At 49.3% G+C, this 24,690-nt stretch overlaps 1 protein-coding gene, 1 non-coding gene and 1 pseudogene across 4 annotated transcripts in view; all 3 read left to right on the top strand.

The window, feature by feature from the left end:
• DLG5 (discs large MAGUK scaffold protein 5) overlaps positions 1–9,542 on the top strand; it is a 135,701-nt gene extending 126,159 nt beyond the window's left edge. For both annotated transcript variants that reach the window (XM_017962866.3, XM_017962867.3), the window contains exons 28-32: positions 3,724–3,867; positions 4,128–4,255; positions 5,382–5,491; positions 6,220–6,329; positions 7,767–9,542. In XM_017962866.3, the coding sequence (XP_017818355.2) occupies positions 3,724–3,867; positions 4,128–4,255; positions 5,382–5,491; positions 6,220–6,329; positions 7,767–7,870 (596 nt within the window). In that variant the 3' untranslated portion in view covers positions 7,871–9,542. The remainder of the gene's footprint in view (positions 1–3,723; positions 3,868–4,127; positions 4,256–5,381; positions 5,492–6,219; positions 6,330–7,766) is intronic.
• Positions 9,543–15,701: 6,159 nt separating this feature from the next.
• Positions 15,702–22,905, top strand: LOC103887519 (annotated as a pseudogene). The gene has a single exon (XR_002524319.2). The product of XR_002524319.2 is annotated as an inosine-5'-monophosphate dehydrogenase 1 pseudogene (transcript).
• Positions 22,906–23,236: 331 nt separating this feature from the next.
• On the top strand, positions 23,237–23,341 carry LOC116269651. Its single transcript, XR_004177258.1, has one exon. It is a non-coding gene; the product is annotated as a U6 spliceosomal RNA (small nuclear RNA).
• The last annotated feature ends 1,349 nt before the right edge of the window (positions 23,342–24,690 follow it).

The following is a 24,690-nucleotide window of genomic DNA, read 5'->3' as shown; positions in this document are numbered from 1 at the left end:
CAAAAAGATATTTCTCATTTTTTACCCAGATTTTCTAGTTGTTCTCCAAGGGATGATGCAAGCTGTTCCATTATACCTGGGAATAGTAATACCTATGTAGTAGTTTAAAAGTTACCCCAGGTAATTCTAATGCACAGTGGGTTTTGAATTCCTGCTTTAGTTTATTGCTTCCAGCTGCCACATAGCATCCCTGGTACCCCCCCACCCCGCTGATTGTGCACCCACCCACAATGGTCTCCTAAGTGGACTCAACTCTCCACCACCCAGAGGACACTGCATGTCTTTATGCTTGCCCCTTTAGGGGCTTGTGCGGGAGTGTCTCAGGAATATATGGAGGACTGGTTTTCCTTTTATTTTAGTCTGCTAGGGCTGCCATAACCAAATACCACAGGCCAGGCACGATGGCTCACACCTGTAATCCCAGCACTTTGGGAGGCTGAGGCAAGAGGATTGTTTGAGGCCAGGAGTTCGAGACCAGCCTGGGCAACATGGCAAGACTCCCATCTCTACAAAAACTTTAAAAAACTAATCAAGCGTGGTGGCGTGTGCCTGTAGTCCCAGCTGCTCAGGAGGCTGGGGCTGGAGGATGACCTAAGCCCAGGAGTTCAGTGCTGCAATGAGCTATGATTGTGCCACCCACTTCAGCCTGGCAACAAAGCAAGAGCATATCTCAGAAACAACAAAAAAAAAAACCCAAAAAACCAATACCACAGACTAGGTGACTTAAATCACAAGAATTCATTTTCTCCCAGTTCTTGAGGTTGGAAATCCGAGACCTGGGTGCCAGTGTGGTTGGTTCTGGTGAGGGCTCTCATCTTGCCTTGTATGCGGCTGCCTCCTTGTTGTGTCCTCACATGTTGGAGACAGAGAGATTGATCTCTGGTGTCTCTTCCTCTTAAAAAGCCACAGTTCCATCAGATTAGGGCCCTACTCTTCTGACCTCATTTAACTTACCTCCTGAAGACTCCGCCTCCAAATGTAGTCACTTTGGGACTTAGGGCTTCAGCATATAAATGTTGAGGGGACACAGTTCAGTCCACAGCACCTTTTAAAGAAAGCCATTGCAGTATGGTCTAAGGTTGGAACCCCCAAGACCATGCCTTTGCTGTGCCCTGATCAGCTGTAACCTTGGATAGGCTGATTTTCTTCTCCAGTTGGAGTCAGTGACTCATAAGATGCTGTCTAGTCTTACGATTCTGTAATTGTGAGGACCTCTGACAAACAAGATTGTCAGAGAGGAGCAGGAATCTCCTAAATTGGTACCCCACAGTGTGGAATGTTAATAGTAAGGGAGAATATGATTTTTTTAACCATTAACATTTTAATGTATTTCTTTCCGGTTTTTTACTTAATACAACAAAACTGGGATCACACTGCATTATACCATTTTCATCCAGATAATTCCACTGTCATATTGTTAGCATCTTCCCATATCAGTAATATTCTTCCAAACCATTCTTTTAAGCACTATATTGAATTCCACCCTACAGTGACTGTGCCATAATTTGAGAATATGATTCTTATACCAGTAAATGGAAGGAACGGTGACATAGTGTACATCAGCAAGGAAGTGGGTAAGTCGATGCAGAGGAAGTGTTCATGGCATGCCCAAAAGGAGTAGAGAGGCCCACCACGAATCACCAGGGATGCCTCCCAGAAACACAGCCCCAGACAAGGAGCGAGTTACAAAATAGCCACAGATACACTTAAACAATGTATATTTCAGGTTTCCTTTAGCATATAAAAGTCAGTTTATGAGAACTAGGGTACACTTCCAGCTCATAATGGTGGTTACCTTCAAGGGGGCCGGTGGGGACTGGGGTTGGGGAAGGGGTATCAGAGAGGAGTTGCTGGCCTTATCCATGAGGTTCGGATTTGTTACAGAAAGGATTTGTTTATGTAAACTCCTCTCGGAGGAAGTTCTTTGTCCCCTGACTCCTCCTCGGAACCTTCACTCAGAACCACATGGGGTTCCAAGGTGGTGAATGTGACCACCAAACCCTCCAGTTTTAAACAACAGAGCTGCTGGTCACCAGGTTAGGCAATGCTGTGTAAAAGACTGTATGGATGTATGTGGATAATGATCAGTTTTATTATTTATTTATTATTTATTTATTTATTTTTATTGAGCTCTAGTCTTGCTCTGTTGCCCAGGCTGGAGTACAGTGGTGCAGTCTCAGCTCACTGCAACCTCCGCCTCCTGGGTTCAAGTGATTGTTGTGCTTCAGCCTCCCAAGTGGCTGGGACTACAGGCGCACGCCACCATACCCAGCTAATTTTTGTATTTTTAGTAGAGATGGGGTCTTGCCATATTGGCCAGGCTGGTCTCAAACTCCTGACCTCAAGCGATCCACGTGCCTCAGCCTCCCAAAGTGCTGGGATTACCGACGTGAGCCACCACTCCCAGCAGAGATCACTTCTAAAAACACACGCGGGGACAGGGCAAGGGAAGAGGAGAGACTTGACTTATTCCCCCTGAGTTTGCCCACAGGTTGGTCTTCATGGAGCCTGCTGCTGCAGCTGGCACTGTGCTTGTGTTCTCCTGAGACCTCTGCCTCCTGGTCCCTGTGCCTACTCTGCAGTCACTCCTTGCTCTGCATATGCGTACAGATCCCTCCAGGCCGAGCCTCTCATGGACCGTTCCTCCCAAGCCTGCTGCCATCTTGCGCTCTGCCCTCCCTGTCACCTCCATACTTACCCTCTTGCCCTGCTCTTTCTGGAGACACCGCTCTCATCCCACTTGCCTCCAGGGCCTGCTCAAGTGGTCTCTTCACCCTGTCATCCAGCCACAGTGTCTACTGAAGCCTGTCGCTCCTGGAATTGCCAGGCAGCTCTTGCGTGCTGTCTTGCTGTTCATGTGTTGCTCTGTTGTGACTCTAGTTAAAGCGTGCCCTTTTTAATGGCAGGAACTCTGTGTTCTATTCTTTATTATGTTTCTGACATGCCAGCACGGTGACTTATACCAGGGAGATGCCAGGAAGATGCTTGCTGGGTTTTAGACCGTGTTCTCCCTGCAAGGACTTTATTCATTTGGTGCAAGGGGAGGTTTACTGCATGTATCAACTAGGATATTGGTTTGACTGCTTTAACTGAAACCAAGTAACAGTGGCTTAAGCATGATGGGCAGTTTATTTCTCTGTCATTTATAAGCCTGAGCTGTGGGTGATGTGGGAGAGGCAGTTGTGTTCTGAGGATCATCCAGGACCCAGGTCCCATCTTGTGACTCTTCTGTTTCTTAAGGGTTATCCTCAACTGCATGGCCAGAGCTGGCTCACAGCACTCATGCGTTCTAGCCGTGCAGATGGGGGAGGCCTCACCTCTGTCACTGGGCAGGTCTGGGTTACACTGACCACACCTTCCTGGGGAGTGGGAGCTCTCCTGCCAAACCCCAGAGGTTGCCTTGCCAGAGAGCAGAGGAGAATGGAGATGGAGCAGGGGAAGCAGGTGTGGACCCACGAGGAAAAATCAGAGCCGAAGGAAGCTCTGGGATGAGTGGTTGAGACCAGCTGCCTCTGGTGTTCACAGAGGGCGTGGGGGGTGCTCATGCTGGACTCCAGGGGTGACGATGCCCAGGTGTACCTGGGACATGAGATTTTCAGTGCTGAAGCTGGGGGAGTCCCAGGCAAACCAGAGTGGGCAAGGTCGGGGAGCGGGGTACCCCAGCCCCACTCAGGTCCTCCACTCCACGCTGGGTCTGTGACGCTGCTGCTCTCTCTCCCTCAGATTCGGTGAGCCTGGCCTATCAGCGGGTCCAGAAGGTGGACTGTGCCGCTCTGAGGCCTGTCCTGATTCTGGGGCCTTTGCTGGACGTGGTGAAAGAGATGCTGGTGAATGAGGCGCCTGGCAAGTTCTGCAGATGTCCCCTTGGTAAGGGACACGGGGCACCCTCTATGCCTACTGGGTTCTTTGTCTCTATGTCCCTGTGCGCCTGCCTGCCCAGCTGTGCACAGTGGGCGGCAGCACTGGGGGGCGGATTTCGCAGTATTTCAGAGCCTCCTGACGTGGGTCAGATTCATGCACGGCAGGACTGGGTACTGACAGCTGCTGAGCAGTATTCTTCCCCTGCTCCCTCTGCTGGGGCTCAGCAGGGCCTGGGGCTCCCTGATTCCTGTGTCTGTGCTTTGCAGAGGTGATGAAGGCCTCCCAGCAGGCCATTGAGCGGGGTGTCAAAGATTGCCTGTTTGTCGACTATAAGCGGAGAAGCGGCCATTTCGATGTGACCACTGTGGCGTCAATAAAGGAGATCACAGAAAAGGTACCCAGGGCTTCAGTCTGAGGGTTAGGCATCCAGTATTAGACCCCCTGTGCATAGGTCTGGGCCCCTGGTCCGTGATCCTCTGCCCAGCGGCTCTCAGACCTTAAGCCCACCGTGTTGTGTTAGTCTGAGTTCATCTGCGCCTGGGCTTGCCCTCATGGCTGCTGTGTGTTTCTGCAAGCACATCCCTTGGCGGGGGTGGAGGAGCTGCAGGCACATCCCTTGGCGGGGGTGGAGGAGTTGCCCTGTGTGCATGCCGCCCGTCTCCCTCTCTGGCGGGTGGTGGGGAGTCTCATCTCTGATGAGAGTATTGAGCTCTGTAGAAAGGCCTCTTGCAGGGCATTCCAGAACGGGGTCCCCAAATACATGTGCCGAACAATTTCACATGCACCTTCTGGGGACAGGAACGTACCTTCCCTCAGGGTCCCTGCCCCTAAAAGGGCTATGTCTCTTGGTGCCTTCGAACATCCTAGGCAACATGAGGGCGGGGACATCTGTGGGGAGTGCTGGCGGAGCAAACACTCAGAGTCGGAGGACATGGCCGCTCCTTGGGCTGCATTTCTCCAGGCTGCTCAGCTTGCTCGCTGGGCTTTGCTTTCCTTCTCTGTGAGATGAAGGTGTTGGCTTCTCACTGCTGAAAGTGGGCGAGCTCTAGTAGGGGGAATGCCCTGGAGGAGCATCTGGGGGTGGGGAGTGCACGGGCCTGCACTCCACCTGGAGGCCTGGGACGACAGACGTACTTCAGTCCCAGCCACATAAAGGCTCACCAGACTCTGGCTCTTCATTCGCTCAGTCTGGCAAAAATAATGCTTCAGAGGCCAGGGTGGGGCAGGGCTTTCAGAAAGTCCCTGTATCTGGGCAAAGGCGGGAAAGGAAGTTTGGAGTTGGGCTGGCCACTCCCCACCGGGCCCCACCAGCCCTGGCTGCCATCCTTGGCCTTCATCACAGCGAGTGGGGTTGGTTGGGAGTTTCCTGGGTACGGTTTCCCCACGGTGCACCGTGTGGCTTTACTGCCTTGTTTGTGGGTAGAGCTCTGTGAGGTGAGGTGGGTCCTGCTGGTGGCAGGAGAGGGCGCTGGCTGCCCCTCCCTGCCCCCCAGGGCTCACTCTGCACCCCCTACCCCCAGAACCGACACTGCCTCCTGGACATCGCTCCCCACGCCATCGAGCGGCTGCACCACATGCACATCTACCCCATTGTCATCTTCATCCACTACAAGAGCGCCAAGCACGTCAAGTAGGTGACTGGTCCCCTGGGCTCCGCCAGGGCCTTGTCACAGCTATGGCTGGGAGCCCAAGTGGGGAGCAGGGTGTGTTGGGGTGGGGCGTTGAGGAATGAGAGATGGGCCGAGGGTCTTGAAATAGGTAGCACATGTAGAAAATGACCCTTACCTCTCGGCCCTGTCCGCCACTCAGAGGTGGTGTCAGCCAAGCGCAGCGCCTTCCCCACGCCCGTCCGCCATTTGGGTGCTGCCACTGTTCCTTGGGCATGGCCAGCTTGGTCTGCGCAGCTCCCCTCCTGCCCCAGCCCCCTTTCCTCTCTACGTGCTGCTTAGGAGCAGGGGAGCCGGTGGCCTGGGCAGAGTCCCACTCAGCCCCGAGCTGGCTCATGACTCAGGAGCTGTTGCCTTCGCTGAGCTTCGGCTCCTGTGCTGGTTGGGCCAAGGGCTCACCAAGACCATGCTCCATTTTGGCTTTCTGTGCTGCTGAGCTTCTGGGACTTGTGCTGGGGCTGCTGGTGCGTCTGCTCCAAGTGCATGCACTGGGGTGCCCTCCCTCCGCCCTCTCTGCCCAGAGCTCCCCCGCAGCCTGCAGACTGTTGCTGCGCTTTATGTGGGGAGCACGTGGGGCCTCCCCCCATAGCCTACCCCTGCCTCGATGGGGCCCCTGTTAGCCTGGACAGAGGAAGGAAAGAGGGCCTGGAGGAGGCTCAGTGCTCAGCCTGGTGTCGGGCTGTTCCCACAGGGAGCAGAGAGACCCCATCTACCTGAGGGACAAGGTGACTCAGAGGCATTCCAAAGAGCAGTTTGAGGCGGCACAGAAGGTTGAGCAGGAGTACAGCAGGTACTTCACAGGTAGGTGTGCGTGGGCCTGGAGCGGGGAGCAGGCAGCAGGGAAGGAAGCAGAGGCTTCCCAAGACAGTTTTCATAGCTGTGGAGAAGCCCGTGCTGCCTACATGCTCCCAAGTGCTGTCATGAGCACGTTGCTGACAAGTCAGGTGTTCAGATTGCAGCCCCTGGCCAGTGTCAGGATTCTCACGGGTTGAATGTTAAGCTCACTGATCTTGGCCTCAGGTCCTGCCTGGCTTGCCCACTCGTTTCCACATGTGCAGTGGTGGGTCTGTCTCGCAGCACAGGTGCCGTTTAGTGCAGCCACAGTGTCCTCAGGCATGGCAGGGACTGCAGCAGCCCCCAGTGTGCCAGCAGTGGCTAGGGGCCCATCTGTCCCTAGCACCCTCCAGGGCAGGCCAGTTTTGCAGTGGGATTTGGCAAAAAAAAAAAAATTGCTGCCCCCTTACCATCTCTGGTCTTCAAAGTGAAACAAACTCAATAAAGTGTGGTTCTATTTCACCTTCCGGCCTTCATTCAGCCTCTTGAGGAAAGTCTGTCATTTGCAGGGTATTAGCATTTGCAGTCACAGAGGATGGGACAGGGATTCTAATTGCATTGTGGAGAGTGTTATGATCTAGTCCAGGGACCTGGACTTGGTGCCCGTGTGTGTGTAGGTATGTGCATGTGCAGGTGTGCATGCCTGTGTGTGTGTGCGCATATGTGTACTTTCATTTCCAATTCCTCACAGACTGGTATTTAGCCAAATACACTGACAATTCCTAGAGAGATGAAAATTTTAAAACTCTAAAACTTGGAAAAGGTAAGCTCCATTTTTTTCTTGTTAGATTCAACAGACATAAAATTACGACGTCCCGTTTCCATAGCACTCCGTTAGAAACGTCCCATTTCTAAACACTCACTGTCAGTTTCTGAGCGTGGCTTGTTGCAGTGGGGGCTTGGTTTGTGTCCAGGTGCTGTTCTGTGGAGCACACTGGAGTTCCCCTGGCCTGCTGTCTATAGACCCCGGCGTCAAACTCCTATAGTACAGAGCTGGCCCGAGTTGGAGTCATCATCGTGCTGTGACTCTCCTCTTGGCCATGAGCTGTCTGGCTCCTTAAACTGGTCGTTTCCTGCAGAATCCTGCTAACGATTAGACCACCGCTACATGTCCTCCAAACTTCTTTCTGATGCCCTGGGATTCCCCCAACCATCGCAAACCCAACCCAGGGTATTACTGCAGTGGGGTGGGCAGTTTACATGTGAGTGATCAATTCACGAGGGGCAATTTTCTTTCCCAGTTTCTTGTTGGTGAAGGAGAGTCAGGTGGGGATGGAGCAGAGTGCCAAGTAGCTCAAAGCAGACAGCCACACAGTAGAAAGAGTGCAAACTGTACTGCCTTGCCTCAAACCTGGGGTCTTAACTCTGAGCTGAATGACATGTGTCTGGGGGTCTCTTTTGCAGGGGTCATCCAGGGAGGAGCCCTGTCAAGCATTTGCACTCAGATCTTGGCAATGGTCAATCAAGAACAAAATAAAGTCCTGTGGATTCCAGCCTGCCCGCTCTAGGAGAATGCTGTGCTGTGGATGACTGCAGCTGGCCGCCTGAGGGGACGCCAGGCTCAGCTCTTTTCTAGCGACTCAAAGTAGAAGTCTGTCCGTCTATGAACATGCAGGGGAAGGATCCGGAACCAGGACCCAGAAGCACCTCCTTTGTAGACAGAGGGCCACAGCTGCGTGCGATCCAGGCCCAGGCCCGCACCCGCTGCCCCTGTCACACGTGTTCTTTAACACAAAACAGATAACACTATAGACGGGTTCAGCACCCACCTTTCTTTAGCCAGCTGATCAGAGATGCTGCAAAGAGAACCTTTTGGATCACTCGTTTACAAACCTTTTCTAAGTATTTGGTGGTTTATGTTTACTTGAACGGCTCCATGTTGCTGGTGCCCAGCCCCTGCCCCCTCTGTCAACCCCTGTCGCTTTGGTGTTGGTTTCGTTCCCGTCTTCAGCAAAACGACCTTGGAACCTCAATGGGGGCTGCTTTGCTTTGGGAGGTTCTTGTTGGTGGGACCAGAGCTTTGACAAAGCTCCTGCTCCTTGGTGGCACCTCTCCTGGAAGGACGTCACAACTGCAGGTGCTCAGACTGCCTGTGGCAGCAGAACCAGTGCCTTTGGCATTTTCCTCCCACACTGGGGAAGGTGACTTTGGTGTTCTTACAAACTCGTCTCTCGGCCTTTCTCTCCTGCCTTCCACAGCCTCTCGTTTCTCCTCCATCTGTGCTTATTACTTGAGCACTGTGTCTGCTCTGTGAGAGCTGCGTGGGCAGGGCCGCGGTGGGGTCCAGGTGGTGTCAGCTGTGCTGATGCCTGCCATTGGGTCCTCCTTAGGCTCTGTAAGTCGTGACAGCCTTCATCAGTGCAATGTTTGCAGGGTAATTCTTAAACCTTTTAGAGGGTGGCAGGTACATCGGTTCCTTTTAATATGAAAACATTCATGTTTCAGACATTGAATTGAGAGCTTTTAGGGGAAGCATAATGGTTATTGTTGTCACTATCAACAGTCTAAAAAGAAAAACTAAGGTCTTTTTAATCTTGGTTACAGCACTCACGGCATGCACCTTACTCAATGTGGGTGTCTTCGTTTGGGCTTTTTTTTTTTTTTTTTTTTTTTTGCACTTCTGAGGCTGGATATGTCTGGCTGAAGATTTGATGTGGTTCCTCCTTAAGCTGTGCGTCCTGTTAATAATAGGTACTGTACTGGGCTCTGTGTAAGTGTCATTGGGGTAGGACCTATATTTTAATACTGTTCCTAACATTTCATTTTACTAGCGAGAAATCTTTGATTTCATTTTATTCTTTGTAATTCTAGACACTAGATTGTAGTTTAGCCATAACTGATGTTTTTTAAAAAGGGATATATTTTCTTGCACAGTTGTTCAAAAAAGAGACAAGTTTCAGTCCTCAATGCTGTCCTTTGTTTTACAGGTACAAGTTTTCTAGCTCAGACAAACTATGAAAAACTGTAGACTATTCTCAAGGTATTAACTCGCAGACCCTCTGGGGGTAGGGGCTGTTTTCTAAGTTGCAGGCAGAGTGGGACTGAGATGGTACAGTGTGCACACACAGGTACTGAGCTGACAGACTGGGATTTTCTGTACTAAAATGTTACTTTGTATCAAAAGTTAAACAGGCTTTAGTACAACAAATAAAGGTCAATTTCTGTAAGGTTGTGTTTGAAGATGCGAGTTTTTAATCTCTTCCTAGTCGGTCAGCTTTCCTGTATTTCTAAACTTGAGACAGCTGCTCTTCTCTGCAGCACGTAGCTGGAGTTGGCTGCTGTGTAGTTTCTTTTTGGCTCACATGACAATTCACGTCCCTGCTACCTGCTGCGTCAGCCTCTCTCTCACTTCTTCCTCCCCTTCCCTGCCGCCCATCTGTCCAGTGTGGCATGAGCTGGTGACTGCAGCCAGGCTGCCCATCTGTGTGAGACCCAGAGCCTGCCCTCTGGCCCTCACATTCAATTCTGCAGGCTTGGGAAAAGCAAAAGGGAGTGAACTGAGTGCACTGGGCAGCATTCTCAGTCAGGGCCCTGTCTGGGGCCCCTGGCTGGGAATGGCCCCACCTGCATGGGGGCTGCTTTGTGGCACCTGACAGCATCACATTGGGAGATCACCCAGCATTGTCGGACTCCCAGAACAGGCCACGTGGGCCTGAACTCCGTGTTGCAGGCTGGGCCTTTAGCTGCAGGAAGCCAGGTCTGAGGCCTGGGGCAGAGCAGAGCCCTCCTTCTCTGATCCTTTTTCTTGGAGGGACTTGGGGGCAGAATGTTCTCCAGAAGCCTCACTCACACTGCACTGGTGGCCAGGCTGGTGGGGGCAGACTGGTGTGGATGCCTCCCTCATCATTTCCTGCTGGGTAAAGTTCCACCATGGCCCTGCAGTCTTGATCTCACCTGTGGGTATGGGGTGTCACAGAGCTGTGCAGGGCTCTGGTAGTTGGAGTGGGCCCTTGTGTCTGTAGGGACAAGGCCTGCCTGTGCCTCCTTGACAGCCCACACCCAGCGCCATCCTCAGAGTGGGCAGCAGCGCCATCGATCTTTTTTTTTTTTTTTTTTTGAGACCGTTTCGCTCTTATTGCCCAGGCTGGAGTGCAATGGCGTGCTCTTGGTTCACCGCAGCCTCTGCCTCCCGGGTTCAAGTGATTCTCCTGCCTCAGCCTCCCGAGTAGCTGGGATCACAGGCATGCGCCACCATGCCTGGCTAATTTTGTATTTTTAGTAGAGACGGGGTTTCTCCATGTTGGTCAGGCTGGTTTCGAACTCCTGACCTCAGGTGATCCGCCCATCTCGGCCTCCCAAAGTGCTGGGATTACAGGTGTGAGCCACTGCTCCCGGTCTAACACCATCGATTTTAAGTCACTGGCTGGGCAGATGGGGGTGTGGGGGTTGGGGCAGTGGCTAGTGGTTTTAGGAGTGGTTTCTAGCTCAGATGTGATGCCAAACCTTCACAGTTGCACTTCTGCCATTGTGATTTTATTTTCTTCTTTAGATTTTTCTGTAATTTCCAGATTTTCTACAGGCACCTTGGTTTTCTTTTATAATTAGAAGGGGGGAAAAATCCTATGTCTTTTTCAAATGGAAGGCAGTTAAGTCACTCTTAAGATTAACTCTTAACTCTTAAGCAACAGTTAAGATTGCTCTTTCTGGACACACGGGCCTTGCAGGGCAGCCCCAAGACGTGCTGTCAAGCAGCCCTGAGAGGATTTGTACCCTGGTGGGTTAGAGGCTTATTTACACCACATGGAGACCATGCTGGGGGGCGGGATTGTGGGCACAGCCAAATGGGCCTCCTGGAGATGGTATCTGTCTCACACTGGCTCATATCATTCTGGAAAAGCAGATTTTCAACTCCAGCCATGAGGCCAAGAAATTGAATACGAGATGACCTCTGCGGCCCCTTCCCATGCTAACAGCTATGATTCTGTGATACTCGTGGGCAACAGGACTCAAATGGAGCTTGACTTTGCTCCTGGCCTAGCAGAGGTTACGGGAAACCCCAGCTTCAAGGCAGGAGGAGACCTCATGCTTACGCGCGGACCCTGAGCGGCTCTGCAGGAGAAGCCGAGCACCAGCCAGAAGCCTCAGGCCTTTCTTTCCAGCAGAGACAAAGCTTTGAGGCTCAACAGCAGTGGACTAACCAGAGGCTTGCTCCAGGAAGCTGAGCTGCCGCCTCCTGTGGGGTTGATGAGACACAGGGCCACAAGAGTCATGATGTCAAGGATGAAGAGAAACGTGAAGTACAGGAAGGGATGCAGAGTGAACATAAACTGCAGACAAGGGCGCACGTGCTCGTGTGTGAATGGTGGACCTCAGCGGATGGGGGCTCTATGGCGGGCGGACCTTCTGTACTGCCCCTTCTGCTACTTTTCTGGCCTGTGGCTTCCCTCAGCCTTCTCTTGTCTGTCCATACTATTTCATTTGCTCTCCCTTTATAGAATATAGTCTCTGGAGTCCTGATGGTTCCCCTTTAGTTTTCCCTATTACTGTGTGTTTTTATCTTTTTTTTTCCCCCAACTGTGAAAGATGTCATACCTAGAGAAGAGCATATCCAATATGAATGTATAGTTTTGCTTTTAAGTAGAGATGGGATCTTGCTATGTTGCCCAGGCTGGTCTTGAACTCCTGGGCCCAAGCAATCCTCCCACCTTAGCCTCCCCAAGTGCTGGGATTACAGGCATGAGCCACTGTGCCTGGCCATAAATGTATAGTTTAAAGAGAAAAATGGATAGTGTTTCCATCTTTAAGGAGCAGAACACTACCACTACCTTAGAAGCACTCGTATGCCTTCACCCAGTTGAATGCCCCACGCTCTCCACCAAAGTAAGCGCTAGCCTGACCTGTAGTTAATAATTTCCTTGCTCTTCACATATTGTTCGGTTTTAAAAACATTGAGCATGAAGCACAGATTAGCTGTGTGGGGAAAGCACCATGTTCCCAAAGTTGAATGAAGTCTGCTGGAGAACGTAATGTGATCTCAAGGTCAGAGTGGACCTCAGCTTTCCCCAGAATTTACGAGGGGCCCTTCTGGGGAAGCCAGGGAGCAAGGCTTGAATGAGTCCTGGGTGTAGCAGGGCTGCCACCATCAGGGCCGCCCTATCCATGGACGAGACCCTGATCATCTGGCAAGAATGTGGATGGAGGGTGCCGGCTGCTGAGTTCTGTTTTTGCAGTCCCCACAGCTGACCTTTCGATTTCAGGAGGAAGTCAAAGCCGAGCACAGCTGTGGGATGGATTGAGGAATGCAGCTGATCTGGAGGGCGGGAAGCTTTTCCATCATGTCCAGATAAGCCGAGTAGAAAGAATGTGGATGGGATCACCTGGGCAACCTGTCTTCAGCTGAGCTGCAGGAAGCCCGCAGAGATCTTGGTGCCAGTGGCTCCTGACGTGTCTGTCCTGAATCCTTGCTCCAGACCAGAATCACTGCCTTCGGGGTCTGGTACCAGCTGTCATCTTGACACCTCTTCTCTATTTTTCTGAGAATCTCCTGGGAATGTTGACTTCTTTTGATTTTCCTGTCTTCCTCTCCTTCAATGAACCTGTTTCCTGTGAGGAAACACTTGAGGAGAAAAGCTTAGCCACGGATCTGAATTCTTTCTCCACAGGAGAGTCCCTGGGCTTATCTTCTTCTATGCATCTTCTTGAACAGGGCTGGATGAAGCAAAAACTAGCGAAGTGTGGCTGGGCGCGGTGGCTCACGCCTGTAATCCCAGGACTTTGAGGGGCCGAGGCAGGCAGATCACAAGGTCAGGAGATCGAGACTGTCCTGGCTAACACGATGAAACCCCGTCTCTACTAAAAATACAAAAAATTAGCCGGGTGTGGTGGCAGGTGCCTGTAGTCCCAGCTACTCGGGAGGCTGACGCAGGAGAATGGAGTGAACCCAGGAGTCAGAGCTTGCGGTGAGCTGAGATCGTGCTACTGCACTCCAGCCTGGATGACAGAGCAAGACTCCGTCTCAAAAAAGCAAACAAACAAACAAAAAACTAGCAAAGTCTGTTCATCCTGGTGTGTGGATTTTTATGTCTGGGTTGGAAGGCCGGAGGCTGGGGTGGCCATGCAGACCCTGAGAGCCAAAACAGCAAGGCCTGTGGGCATCTGCTGCAGACCGCTTCCCTCTTGTTTCTGGAGCTTCAGTTATTTATGTGCTGGGGATCCGGGACAGTTCCCTCGTTTTCTTTTCTTTTCTTTTTTTTTTTTTTAAGACAGGATCTTATTCTGTCACCCAGGCTGGAGTGCAGTGGTGCAATCATAGCTCACTGTAGCCTGCAACTCCTGGGCTCAAGCGAGTCTCCCACCTCAGCCTCCCAAGGAACTAGGACTACAGGTACACGCTACCACGCCCAGTCAGTTTTTAAATTTTTTGTAGAAACGGGTCTCACTATGTTGTCCAGGCTGGTCTCAAAGTCCTGGCCTCATGATTCTCCCACCTTGGCCTCCCAAAGTGTTAGGATTACAGGTGTGAGCCCCTGGGTCTAGCCAGCTCCCTCATTTTTTGGTTGCTCCAGTGTCGTTTTGTCATTTTACTCTTATTTTGTGGAGATGCAGTCAACTTTCATCCTTCAGTCCCTTCTATTGAGTTTTTCAGTTTTGCTAACATGTTTTTAATTTCCAAGAACTCTTTTATATCTTCCTGTACTTGTTTCATGAATACAATATCTTATCTGAGGATAGTATATTTTTTCTTCATCCCACGTAATTCCAATTCCTCTAAGTTTTTGTTTTGTTTTGTTTTGTTTTTTGCCTTGGTCTTGGTTTTGCACATGAGAGGCTTTAACCTCAGGTGTCAGGTAATCACTGGGTGTTGACTAATGATGAAGCCTGGGAAATGTAAAAGTCTAGATCAAATGGGTGAGAGTGCGGTCTTTTGAGTCTTTTGAGTTTCACTGTAGGATGGTCTAGCTGGGCTATTCACTGGGGAAGTGCAGCAGTGGTCTCTTTAGGTCTTCAGAGATTTGCCAGATTACCCAAGGGGCCCCTTCCTATGTGACGGGAAGGATTGGCCTGGCCGCATCTTTGAGCCCAGTAGGGGAAGAAGGCTGGGACTCCTCGCACTCAGCATTCAGCATGACAGCATGTGGTCACTTCATCCTTTTGTTTTCAGTGTGGCGCCCATTCTCTGGATCCGTGCTGGCATCCCCTAGTTCCAGACCTCTCTTACACTCTCTAGAGAATAAACCTCCTAGCTTCGGCCATGTCGAGGAAAAGGCTGTAGCTCTGTGGCTTGGAAACTAGGAATCGGTTTCTCGCCCAGCTTTTACCCATTCCGCACTTAAGCATCCCCTCCACCTCAACTTCTGTGGGGTAACAATGCCACAGTTCTGTGTATTTAAAGATTCTTAACATTTTCTTCTGCTGTTTTTGGATGTGGTGTTATCAGGTCTGTTAAGGAATTTGCCACTGGTCTCTGCTTTTCAACTTCCAAAATGATTTTGTGGTTGTTGCCTCTCTGCTTTCTCTGTATTTCTTAAATTAGTGTCCTTTTAAAAGAAATTCTTTTACTATGTTTACTGTTTTATAATAGGATTTTAATAGGGGAGCAAAATTAAGTTTATGCAATTTGTGATTTCTTAACCCCAAAGTAAGTTTTGTCTTTGCTGTTATTTTACTATCATTTATTGGAGTCTTGAAAGGCCTAAAATGTATACCTTATTCCTTCTAACAGCAGCATCCCCTTCTAATTTTGGGGTGTGTTGGCCAGGCTTTAATTAGAGAGGAGAACCAGTATTTTTCATATATATATACAAATTTGTTAAAGGAATTGGATTGTGGGTGCTGGCTAAGCAAGTCCAGAATCAGGAAGGTCATGGGCACAGACCACAGCTATTGTCTATGGGCAGTCAGGAGGGAAGAGAATGAGCAGAATGGAACTCCGCAGGCACAAGTACGGCAGACGCCACTGCCCATGGGTGGAATTTCTTTTCTTTTTCAGGGAAGCTTCAGCTTTTAAGGCCTTTTTAGGCTTCTGCTTTTAAAACTTTTCAACTGATTATGTCAGGGTCAGCCAGATCTTTCAGGATACTCTTTTTTTTTTTTTTTTTTTGAGACCTAGTCTCGCTGTGTCCTCCAGGCTGGAGTGCAAAGGTGTGGTCTCGGCTCACTGCAAGCTCCGCCTCCTGGGTTCACGCCATTCTCCTGCCTCAGCCTCCCAAGTAGCTGGGACTACAGGTGCCCACCACCACGCCTGGCTAAATTTTTGTATTTTTCAGTAGAGACAGGGTTTTACCGTGTTAGCCAGGATAGTCTTGATCTCCTGACCTCATGATCCACCTGCCTCGGTCCCCCAAAGTGCTGGGATTACAGGCGTGAGCCACCCGACCTCGTGATCCACCCCCCTCGGTCCCCAAAAGTGCTGGAATTACAGGCGTGAGCCACCGCGCCCAGCCTAGGATACTCTCTTAATATCCATCACATCTGCAAAATACCTTCACAGCAGCACCTAGCTTAAATAACTAAGGACTGTCACTGAGCCAAGCTGACACGTACACACACACACACACACACACATCATCATCATCACAGTGGGTTTACCAGTAACTTTCTTCACCAGTTTCCCATAACTGAGCATTTGGATTACATTCTTGTTATTTGTGTTTACAGACTTATTTAACATTATACTTACAGAAGCTTCTGTGGGGAGTTTTTAGTTTATAGATAAGGACATCAGGACCATCAGTTACAGTAAACTGCCTAAGCTGTTCTCTTATGCTGTGTACTATTAAGAATAAAATAAAATTTGTTCTTTTTCTGAATTGCTGTCACAGATGCGACGTGCTCTGCGGAAGCTTAGGAACATCTAAGCTACTTTAATGTACTCTCACTTTTAAGTCATTTAAAGATGGATAGAGGTGCTGATAAATAAGTAAATATGACAATAAGAAGTGGGGATGATAGGGCCTTAGGTGCCCACCTGCAGACTAGAGTGCTGTGTGGGGCCAGGCTGTGCCCCGAGCACATCTAGGGTGTGTGGCTGGTGTCTGATACACATCTCAGAACACAGAGTGGAACAGAACAGAATCAGAAAACTGTTTCACTTTCAGCAACAATGCATGCTGGTGTTGCTTTTCCATAGAAATAGAAAGTGATAAATCTAAAATTACATGATATTTTGCTTGAAATAACAGCTCATTTTTATTAAGATTATCTGCTAATAATAGAATGAAGATAAAATACATTTAAATGCATTTTACAAGTTTAAGTTTTTCTTGATGTTTGGTAACCGGTTTTTACATTTTTGTGTTTGAGATATATTAAATATTTACTTTTGTTAATATATTGTATAATTTCTAAATAGTTCCTCTTGTTCTTAAAAACCAATGTACTTTTTCGAGTTGCATTTTTCATAGCACCCTAAATACTTATTACTTTGTAAAAATAGTATTTTTAAGGGCTACAAGATTTGGACTCAGCAGGTGATTCCAGGAGGCTGCTGCTTGAGGGACTCTTCATTTGTGATGAACACAATTGTTTGTTTAAAACCAAAAATCTCAGAGTTGAATCTGAAAGGTGTGTGTCCATGTACATATTCTTGAAGATCAGAAGGCAGGTTCCTTATTTCACGTTAAAGCACAGATAATTGGCTCTTAGAAATGGAACCAATCAAAATGTCTACAAATGCAGAAGACCATGGCGGGGAATCCTACCAGGAGAACATCTTTGGGTCCCCTCAGGCTCCTCACTCTGGTTACCCCAACAATTGGAGAAGAAAGGCCCAGGTATTGGAGAACAATGCCAAAGCAATGCTTGATCCTGGCTGGAGTCAGTTCTTCTGTCCTGTACCGCTGGGCTTGATTTTCCTGTGTGGTGTAATAGATGGATTATATGGTACTGTCAATGTTGCTAGTATTAAGAGGTTAGAGTTACCACTTATAACCCAACTCCCTGGTCAGCAAAATCCAGTGCAATATCCACGCTGCCTGGGAAGGGAGCTCAGGATGACAAGCCGACTGCGGATGAAGTTGTGTCAATATCCAAATGTATTCCTGATGATACGTTCTTCTGTGCTGTTGTTGGATCTGCAGAAGGTCATTGCCAATGCTGATCAGGTTCAGAGAGGTTTAAAGCCTTCATGCTGTCTATTCACAAGTGGGAATTGACTGACTCAGTTTCTTAATCACAGCTCTGCCCCACCTGTTTATTGATTAAGTCAGTGTGCGGCCTTGGGCTGATCTGTCATAATGGGCATCATTATGACCTCATTCTAGAACCCAGGGATGGAACTAGCTGAGCAGGCAAGATGGTGGCCGTACATGCCCAGGTGGCAAAAGCCAGCACAGACCCGTGTATGGATGGGACAGTCCCTGCAAGCAGCAGCAGAGAACCAGCCATTCCTGGCTGCAGTGAAAGAGGTTAAAAAGACTCTCAGAAAGTTTGACCTGTGCCCAGATGCCACCCTCATCCAAGAGGTTTCCTAGTCATTCCACAGCAGCCAGTTGGTGGAACAAGAAACACACAACATCATGTGCTGGGCTCAAAGCCCTGGAAAGGAGAGCAGGAACTATAATCACGATATTTCGTGCTTGTCACTGCATCAGCCTGCATGGTCAAGCATGTGGGCTCTGACATGGGGACATCCCGCAGGGGACACAGTGCCCTCAAGCTTATTAGATAGCTAGATATGACAACCATTCTGTGGGGGGTGAATTCAGGGATGAAAAGCAGGCCCACAGTGGGCATGGTACATGTCCCCACAGTGGGTAGCCAGTTCCTCTTCCAAAACTGCGGGCCTCAGATGACCCCCAGGACCAGGTGGAGGCCTGACTTCTTGATTGCATGAAGGATCTCGCAGGTCACACCTCCGAGCTGGGTTGACATAGGTGAATGAAGGACTGGATGATTTCAGTGGGTGGGACTGAAAACCGCCTTGGCTTGGAAGACCACTCTCTGGAAGGATTTGGTGATCAGACCTTCCTGGGGCATTTTTTTTTCCCAAAAATAGAAGGGATATAAAAAATATATACATGAGAGCCCCTGCCCCTGGCCCGCCTGGCCTGCCTGGCCTGTGGCGGCAGTGTGGCTGTGCAGGTGGCCACTCGGTTGTTTATGTCCATTGCGGGTCTCGCAGCAGCCTTGCAGACTGCCTGATCAGCAGCGGCACCGGCTACGTGCCCGAGGACAGGCTCACCGCGCAGCAGCTCTTCACCAGCGCCAACGGCCTCACCTACAACGACTTCCTGATTCTCCTAGGATTCATAGACTTCATAGCTGATGAGGTGGACCTGACCTCAGCCCTGACCCGCAAGGGCTGAAGACGCCGCTGATCTCCTTCCCTGTGGACACTGACAGAGGCTGACATGGCAATCGGGATGGCTCTGATGGAAGATATTGGTATCATTCACCACAACTGCACCCCAGAGTTCCAGGCCAACGAGGTGCGGAAGGTCAAAAAGTTTGAACAGGGCTTCATCACAGACCCCGTGATGCTGAGCCCCTTGCACACCGTGGGTGATGTGCTGGAGGCCAAGATGCAGCATGGCTTCTTTGGTATCCTCCTCACTGAGACGGGCACCATGGGCAGCAAGCTGCTGGGCATCGTTACCTCCCGAGATGTCAAGGGACATCTTGCTGAGAGGGACCACACCACCTTCCTCAGTGAGATAATGACGCCAAGGATGAAACTGGTGGTGGCTCCAGCAGGCATGACGTTGAAAGAGGCAAATGAGGTCCTGCAGTGTAGCAAGAAAGGGAAGCTGCCTATCGTCAGTGATCGTGATGAGCTGGTGGCCATCATTGCCCGCACCGACCTGAAGAAGAATCGAGACTACCCTCTGACCTCCAAGGATTGCCACAAGCTGCTGCTGTGGGGGGCAGCTGTGGGCACCCGTGAGGATGACAAATACTGCCTGGACCTGCTCACCCAGGCGGGCGTCAACGTCATAGCCTTGGACTTGTCCCAAGGGAACTCAGTGTATCAGATCACCATGGTGCATTACATCAAACAGAAGTACCCCCACTTTCAGGTGATTAGGGGGAACGTGGTGACAGCAGCCCAGGCCAAGAACCTGATTGATGCTGGTGTGGACGGGCTGTGCCTGGGCATGGGCTGCGGCTCCATCTGCATCACGCAGGAAGTGATGGCCTGCAGTTGGCCCCAGGGCACTGCTGTGTACAAGGTGGCCGAGTATGCCCAGTGCTTTGATGTGCCCATCATAGCTGATCTTGACCATGGGGCATGTGGTCAAAGCCCTGGCCCTTGGAGCCTCCACAGTGATGATGGGCTCCCTACTGGCCACCACCGTGGAGGCACCTGGCGAGTACTTCTCAGACGGGGTGCAGCTCAAGAAGTACCAGGGCATGGGCTCACTGGATGCCATGGAGAAGAGCAGAAGCAGCCAGAAATCCCCCCTCAGCGAGGGGGATAAGGTAAAGATCGCACAGGGTGTCTTGGGCTCCATCAAGGACAAAGGGTCCATTCAGAAGTTCAAGCCTTGTCTCATAGTGGGCATCCAGCATGGCTGCCAGGATATCGGGACCCACAGCCTGTCTGTCCTTCGATCCATGATGTACTCAGGAGACCTCAAGTTTGAGAAGCGGACCATGTCGGTCCAGATTGAGGGTGGTGTCCATGGCCTGCACTCTTACGAGAAGCGGCTATACTGAGGACAGCAGTGGAAGCTGAGGTGGTGGAGGGGGTGCACCCCAGTGTCCACCTTCGGGCACAGTCTCCCTCCATCACTGAGTGATCCACAGATTTGCACTACAGGTTCCCCAGCTCCTTTCTAGGGAGAGAGGAGGGGAGGTCCTGAGGGGTCTGTGGCCTCTTGCTCGGCGTCCCCTGCAGAGTCAGGACTGCTCCCTGGGCCAGGCTGCCCTGGGAGCGCCGCCAGCCCGGCCAGCTGGACTCTCAGGCCCTGCACCTGCCCTAGGTCTTTCTTGCTCCTCCAGCCTGGCCCCCACCCCAGGGGCAGGCAGCCCCTCCTGGCTTCTCCTGTAGGATGCCTCCGTGCCCTCAGCCCCCCAGGAAATGGTGCTCTCCTGGCCCTGCCTCTGGCCCTTCCAGGGCCGCTGCCCCCTCAGCCATGTGGCACTTCTGAGCTCTTGACCTAGGCCAAGGGGAGGTCTCTGCACCCTTCCCCAGCCCTGGGCTACCCTTGGGTCCTGCTCCTCAGGCCACTCCCCTATCACTGGCCCTGGGGAGGAGGCTGCCCTGGTCATGGCCACCTGCCTGCCATTCCTGACTCACCACCGTCCCCAGGTGTACAATTCCTGCCCTCTCCTCAGCTGCAGTTGAAGGCTTTAACTTTGCACACTTTGGGATCACAGTTACATCAGTGTGTATTAAATAATCAGAATAAATCAAGTAGGTTTCAACACCTCCAAATATCTATATCTATGTATAGATATATAGATACATATATATAGATATCAGTCTCATGCCACTCTTCATCCCAAAAAGTAACACTATTTTTATCCATTTCTTAATCCCTACTGCTGCTTTCTGCAGATACCAGCTAAATCAAATGTGAATTCCTGCTCCCTCCTTCACACCCAGAAGGTAGCATACATAAATGTTCAGTATCTTAATTTTTTTTCCACATAACACAGAAAACAGGTGTCGTGACCCTATTGCAGTTACTGCTGTGGTGGCAAATGGACTCGTCAGAGGAGGGGAGTCCGAAAATGCAGAACTGCCAGGCAAGGAGCCTAGAGGTAAGAGAACGCAAGTCCATGTCAGTAGGGTAAGGTTCAAAGTGCATCCCGGAGAGCCTGCTTCCCTGGCAAAGGTACTACCAAAACACTAACGAGTCCTCAAGAAAGACAGAGAAGACTGGGGTGTGTGTGTGTATGAGGTGGGGGTGGGGGAGCCCTGGAGCTCTGTGGGCTCTTAGCAGAAGAGTTGCAGCCCCTGTCCTGGGAATCACATGTAGTGATTGCTGAGTGTAGAACAGCCATTGTATATCCTGGGGTCACAGGGAATAGAGATCTTCTCCCGAAACTGGACAAGGAAGAGTGCCTGTCTGGGCTCACCCCCTTGATGCTTATGTAATATTTTGAGCTTGAAGTGTTGGATGAGACCTTGAGACCTGAAGGGAAGGGAGGAGCTTGGAGGGAGGGACACCAAGTACTTCAAACGTCCTGGGAAGTGAAGAAAGAAATGTATATTGGCTGCCACCAAGAAGAAGATGGCAGGGAGGTTTCCCCTGAGAACTAGGAGGAGTCGGTGGTCCTCTAGCACTGTGGGTGGAGATGCTGCCTTCGGGATTCACTATGGGTGATGACTGGATGGGACCAGAAAGATAAAAGGTCTGGACTTCTCTGGTCTTGTGCAGTGTGCACCACCATGGGAAAGGGCTCTAATATTTGCAAAACACCTACTACATGTCAGACATTATACTGGGTGACTTTCATATGCTTTTATATGTTTGCCCAGGGTTAAGGTCCTTTATTCTTTTTTTTTTTTTTAATGGTCAGTATTTCATTGTGGCATTCTTTTATTCAAATTAAAATTAAACTTATTTTTATGAGATCAATGTAATTAACTACATGTCTAATATAAAGAGCAACAAACCTTGTTATTTTAAAACTACAGAACATTATTTTGATATATTGAGCCAAATATGCAAAACTTGACTTAAAATTGCATATTTGACACCTTTGTTTAAGATAAATTCTAAATGAAAATCTAAATCATGCTTTTATTGTAAATATTAATATAGGCACATGGAAAACATCCAAGCAGTATAAGCAAGGCATGAAGTAAAAAGTCTGAAGTTCATCGACAGTGTAAACGGTCTCTTACCACCTTAACTGTGATCACGCTTCACTTCTGTAATAATTGTAGACCACCCAAATGAGAATGAGCAACAGCTACTTGTTCTCAGCTTGGTACATCCCCAGAGAGTCAGCCATGGTCGTTTGCCACTGCAGACACTCAAAGGCAATCAGGGGAGTGAGAAAGCTTTATGGTGGGAAAAGGGGAGGCTTCGGGTGAGCCCTGATCGAAGGCTGTTGGCATCTGGAGGCTGTGGGTGAGCTAACTAGACGCAGGGTATCCTATGTGATTGGTTAGGGAAGCATATTTGGCCTTCTCTGGTTGGTCCTACTAAAGGATTTTCAAAGCAGAGGCAAGAATTAGGGAAGCTGGCAGGTATTGATCAAGTCCTGGCCATTTGGGACCAAAGGCTACAGGAGTTGTTTGGCTTCCTGGACTGGTTGCTGCAGACTGTGGGTCAGAGTTCTGTTTTTGTATATGATCTTCCCATTGTCTGTATATTCTAGTAGATCCCATAATGAAACCACCAGATATGAGTTACAGCATGAAGTAAGTAAGTACACAGTGTCAACTGGAATGTGTTCTTGCCAAAAATCCTCCACCTGGGCCTTATCAAGGCTTTAAATCCAACTACTGGTTTATAGGAAGCTTAGGGAATGAAGACACAATCAGGCAATTCTAAAATGAAGGATATTCTATAAGACAATGACCTGGTCTCTTCAGTGCTATGGGTTTAAAAAGGGCTGGGGAAGGAGGGCTGGTGGGAGGACTGTTTTCGATTAAAAGAATGTTAAGAGACTTGAATAACCAAATAAAATAAACATTGAAACTGGCCGAATTTTCTCATAAAACTGAAGCTTGGGCTGGGAGCAGTGGCTCACGCCTGTAATTCTAGCACTTTAGGAGGCCAAGGTGGGTGGATCACCTGAGGTCAGGAGTTCGAGACCAGCCTGGCCCACATGGCAAAACCCCATCTCTACTAAAAATACAAAAATTAGCCAGGTGTGGTGGCATATGCCTGTAATCCCAGCTGCTTGGAAGGCTGAGACAGGAGAATCACTTGAACCTGGGAGGTGAAGTGTGCAGTGAGCCAAGATGGTGCCACTTCACCTCAGCCTGGGTTAAAGAGTGAAACTCTTGTCTAAAAAAAAAAAAAAAAAGAAAAGTGCTCACTTCAGCAGCACATATACTAAAATTGGAACGATACAGAGAAGATTAGCATGGCCCCTGTAAGGATGACATGCAAATTGGTGAAGGGTTCCATATTAAAAAAAAAAACAAAAACAAAAACCTTGAAGCTTGGAAAACTTACATTTGTCTTATCTCAGTTCCTTTCTTGGGAAACCAACCATCAGGCCTGCTGAATGATACCAGGAACTGATTTTCCAGATCACTGCCACTGGACAATGAGGGGCACCTGCTGCTTCTTGACCAACTTCTTATCCCTGCCTCATTCCTGTTTTCTCACATGTGGTTACAATGAGATGCTGGACCCCCTTATACTACCGCCTGCTGCCTTATTGACCAACTCCTCGTCCCTGCCCCTCTTGTTTTCCCTCCCCACTATATAAACCCTTAATTTTAGTTGGTGGGAAGGGACATATTTGAGGCTGGTCTCCCTTTTCTTCAGCTGACATCACTCAAATAAAATCTTCTTCCCTGGCAATACTTGTTGCCACAGTGATTGGCTTTCTATGTGGTGAGCAACAGGACCTAGACCAAGCCCCTGGTGATCAGCAACAATATTTGGGAAACAATTGAGATTTTTATATGGACTCAATTATATAGTATTGGGGAATCACCTACTGTGTTAGGGTGTTAATGGCATCTTGTAGGGGAATATGTTGAGGCAATGCAAACTCAACAGTTTAAAGATGCAGCATCTGAAGTAATTTCCTCTGAAATGGTTCAGTAAAAAAAAAAATTATAATGCAGTATGGCAAAATGTAGTTTTAGATGTAAGTGGTGAGTACATGGGTTTTCATGACAGAAAAACAGACTAGTCTATGTTTGTACTTTTTATAATCATGTTTAGAGAGGAGACTTTTGTGCTCTATTTTAAATTCTACTTATTAACTACTGTTGCAGTTTAATGTCTGTATGAGCAAAAAATAGTCTCGTATTCCCCTTTCATATTTTTTCCTAAACATAGTTATAATCCACCTACTAGATTTTTTCCCTACCCAATGCCATGGAAATTTTCCTATATCAGACTGTGTGGATCTGCCACATTCTTTTTTATGGCAACACATATAATATTTATTTGGGAGAATGTACTCACTTATTGAGTATTGATAACTTCATTTTTTATAGTCTTTCTACCGTTAAAAGCATTATATTACTCTAGCCTCAAAGAAACAGTGAAGGAAGCATTCAAGGAAATAGGCTGGTTGCTTGCTGTAAGAGATAGAACCTAGGATGCTGACCAGGATGGTTGAGAAGGTGGTCAGCCCACCCCAGAGCTGGTAATGGGAGGGGACTAGTGTCTGGAGAAGCAGCCAGGTGTGCTCATCCCCCAAGGGACATAGCATGACCAAGGGAGGTGAAACAGTTTTATTAAACTGTTTCAGTATAATAAAGAAAATAGAGGGGAGACTGACCATGACTAAGAGCCTCTGC

The sequence above is a fragment of the Papio anubis genome, chromosome 11 (assembly GCF_008728515.1).
Source record: "Papio anubis isolate 15944 chromosome 11, Panubis1.0, whole genome shotgun sequence".
Classification (NCBI taxonomy): domain Eukaryota; kingdom Metazoa; phylum Chordata; class Mammalia; order Primates; family Cercopithecidae; genus Papio; species Papio anubis.
Note: the sequence above shows the minus strand (reverse complement) of the source record. Positions and strands in the feature narration are given on the sequence as shown.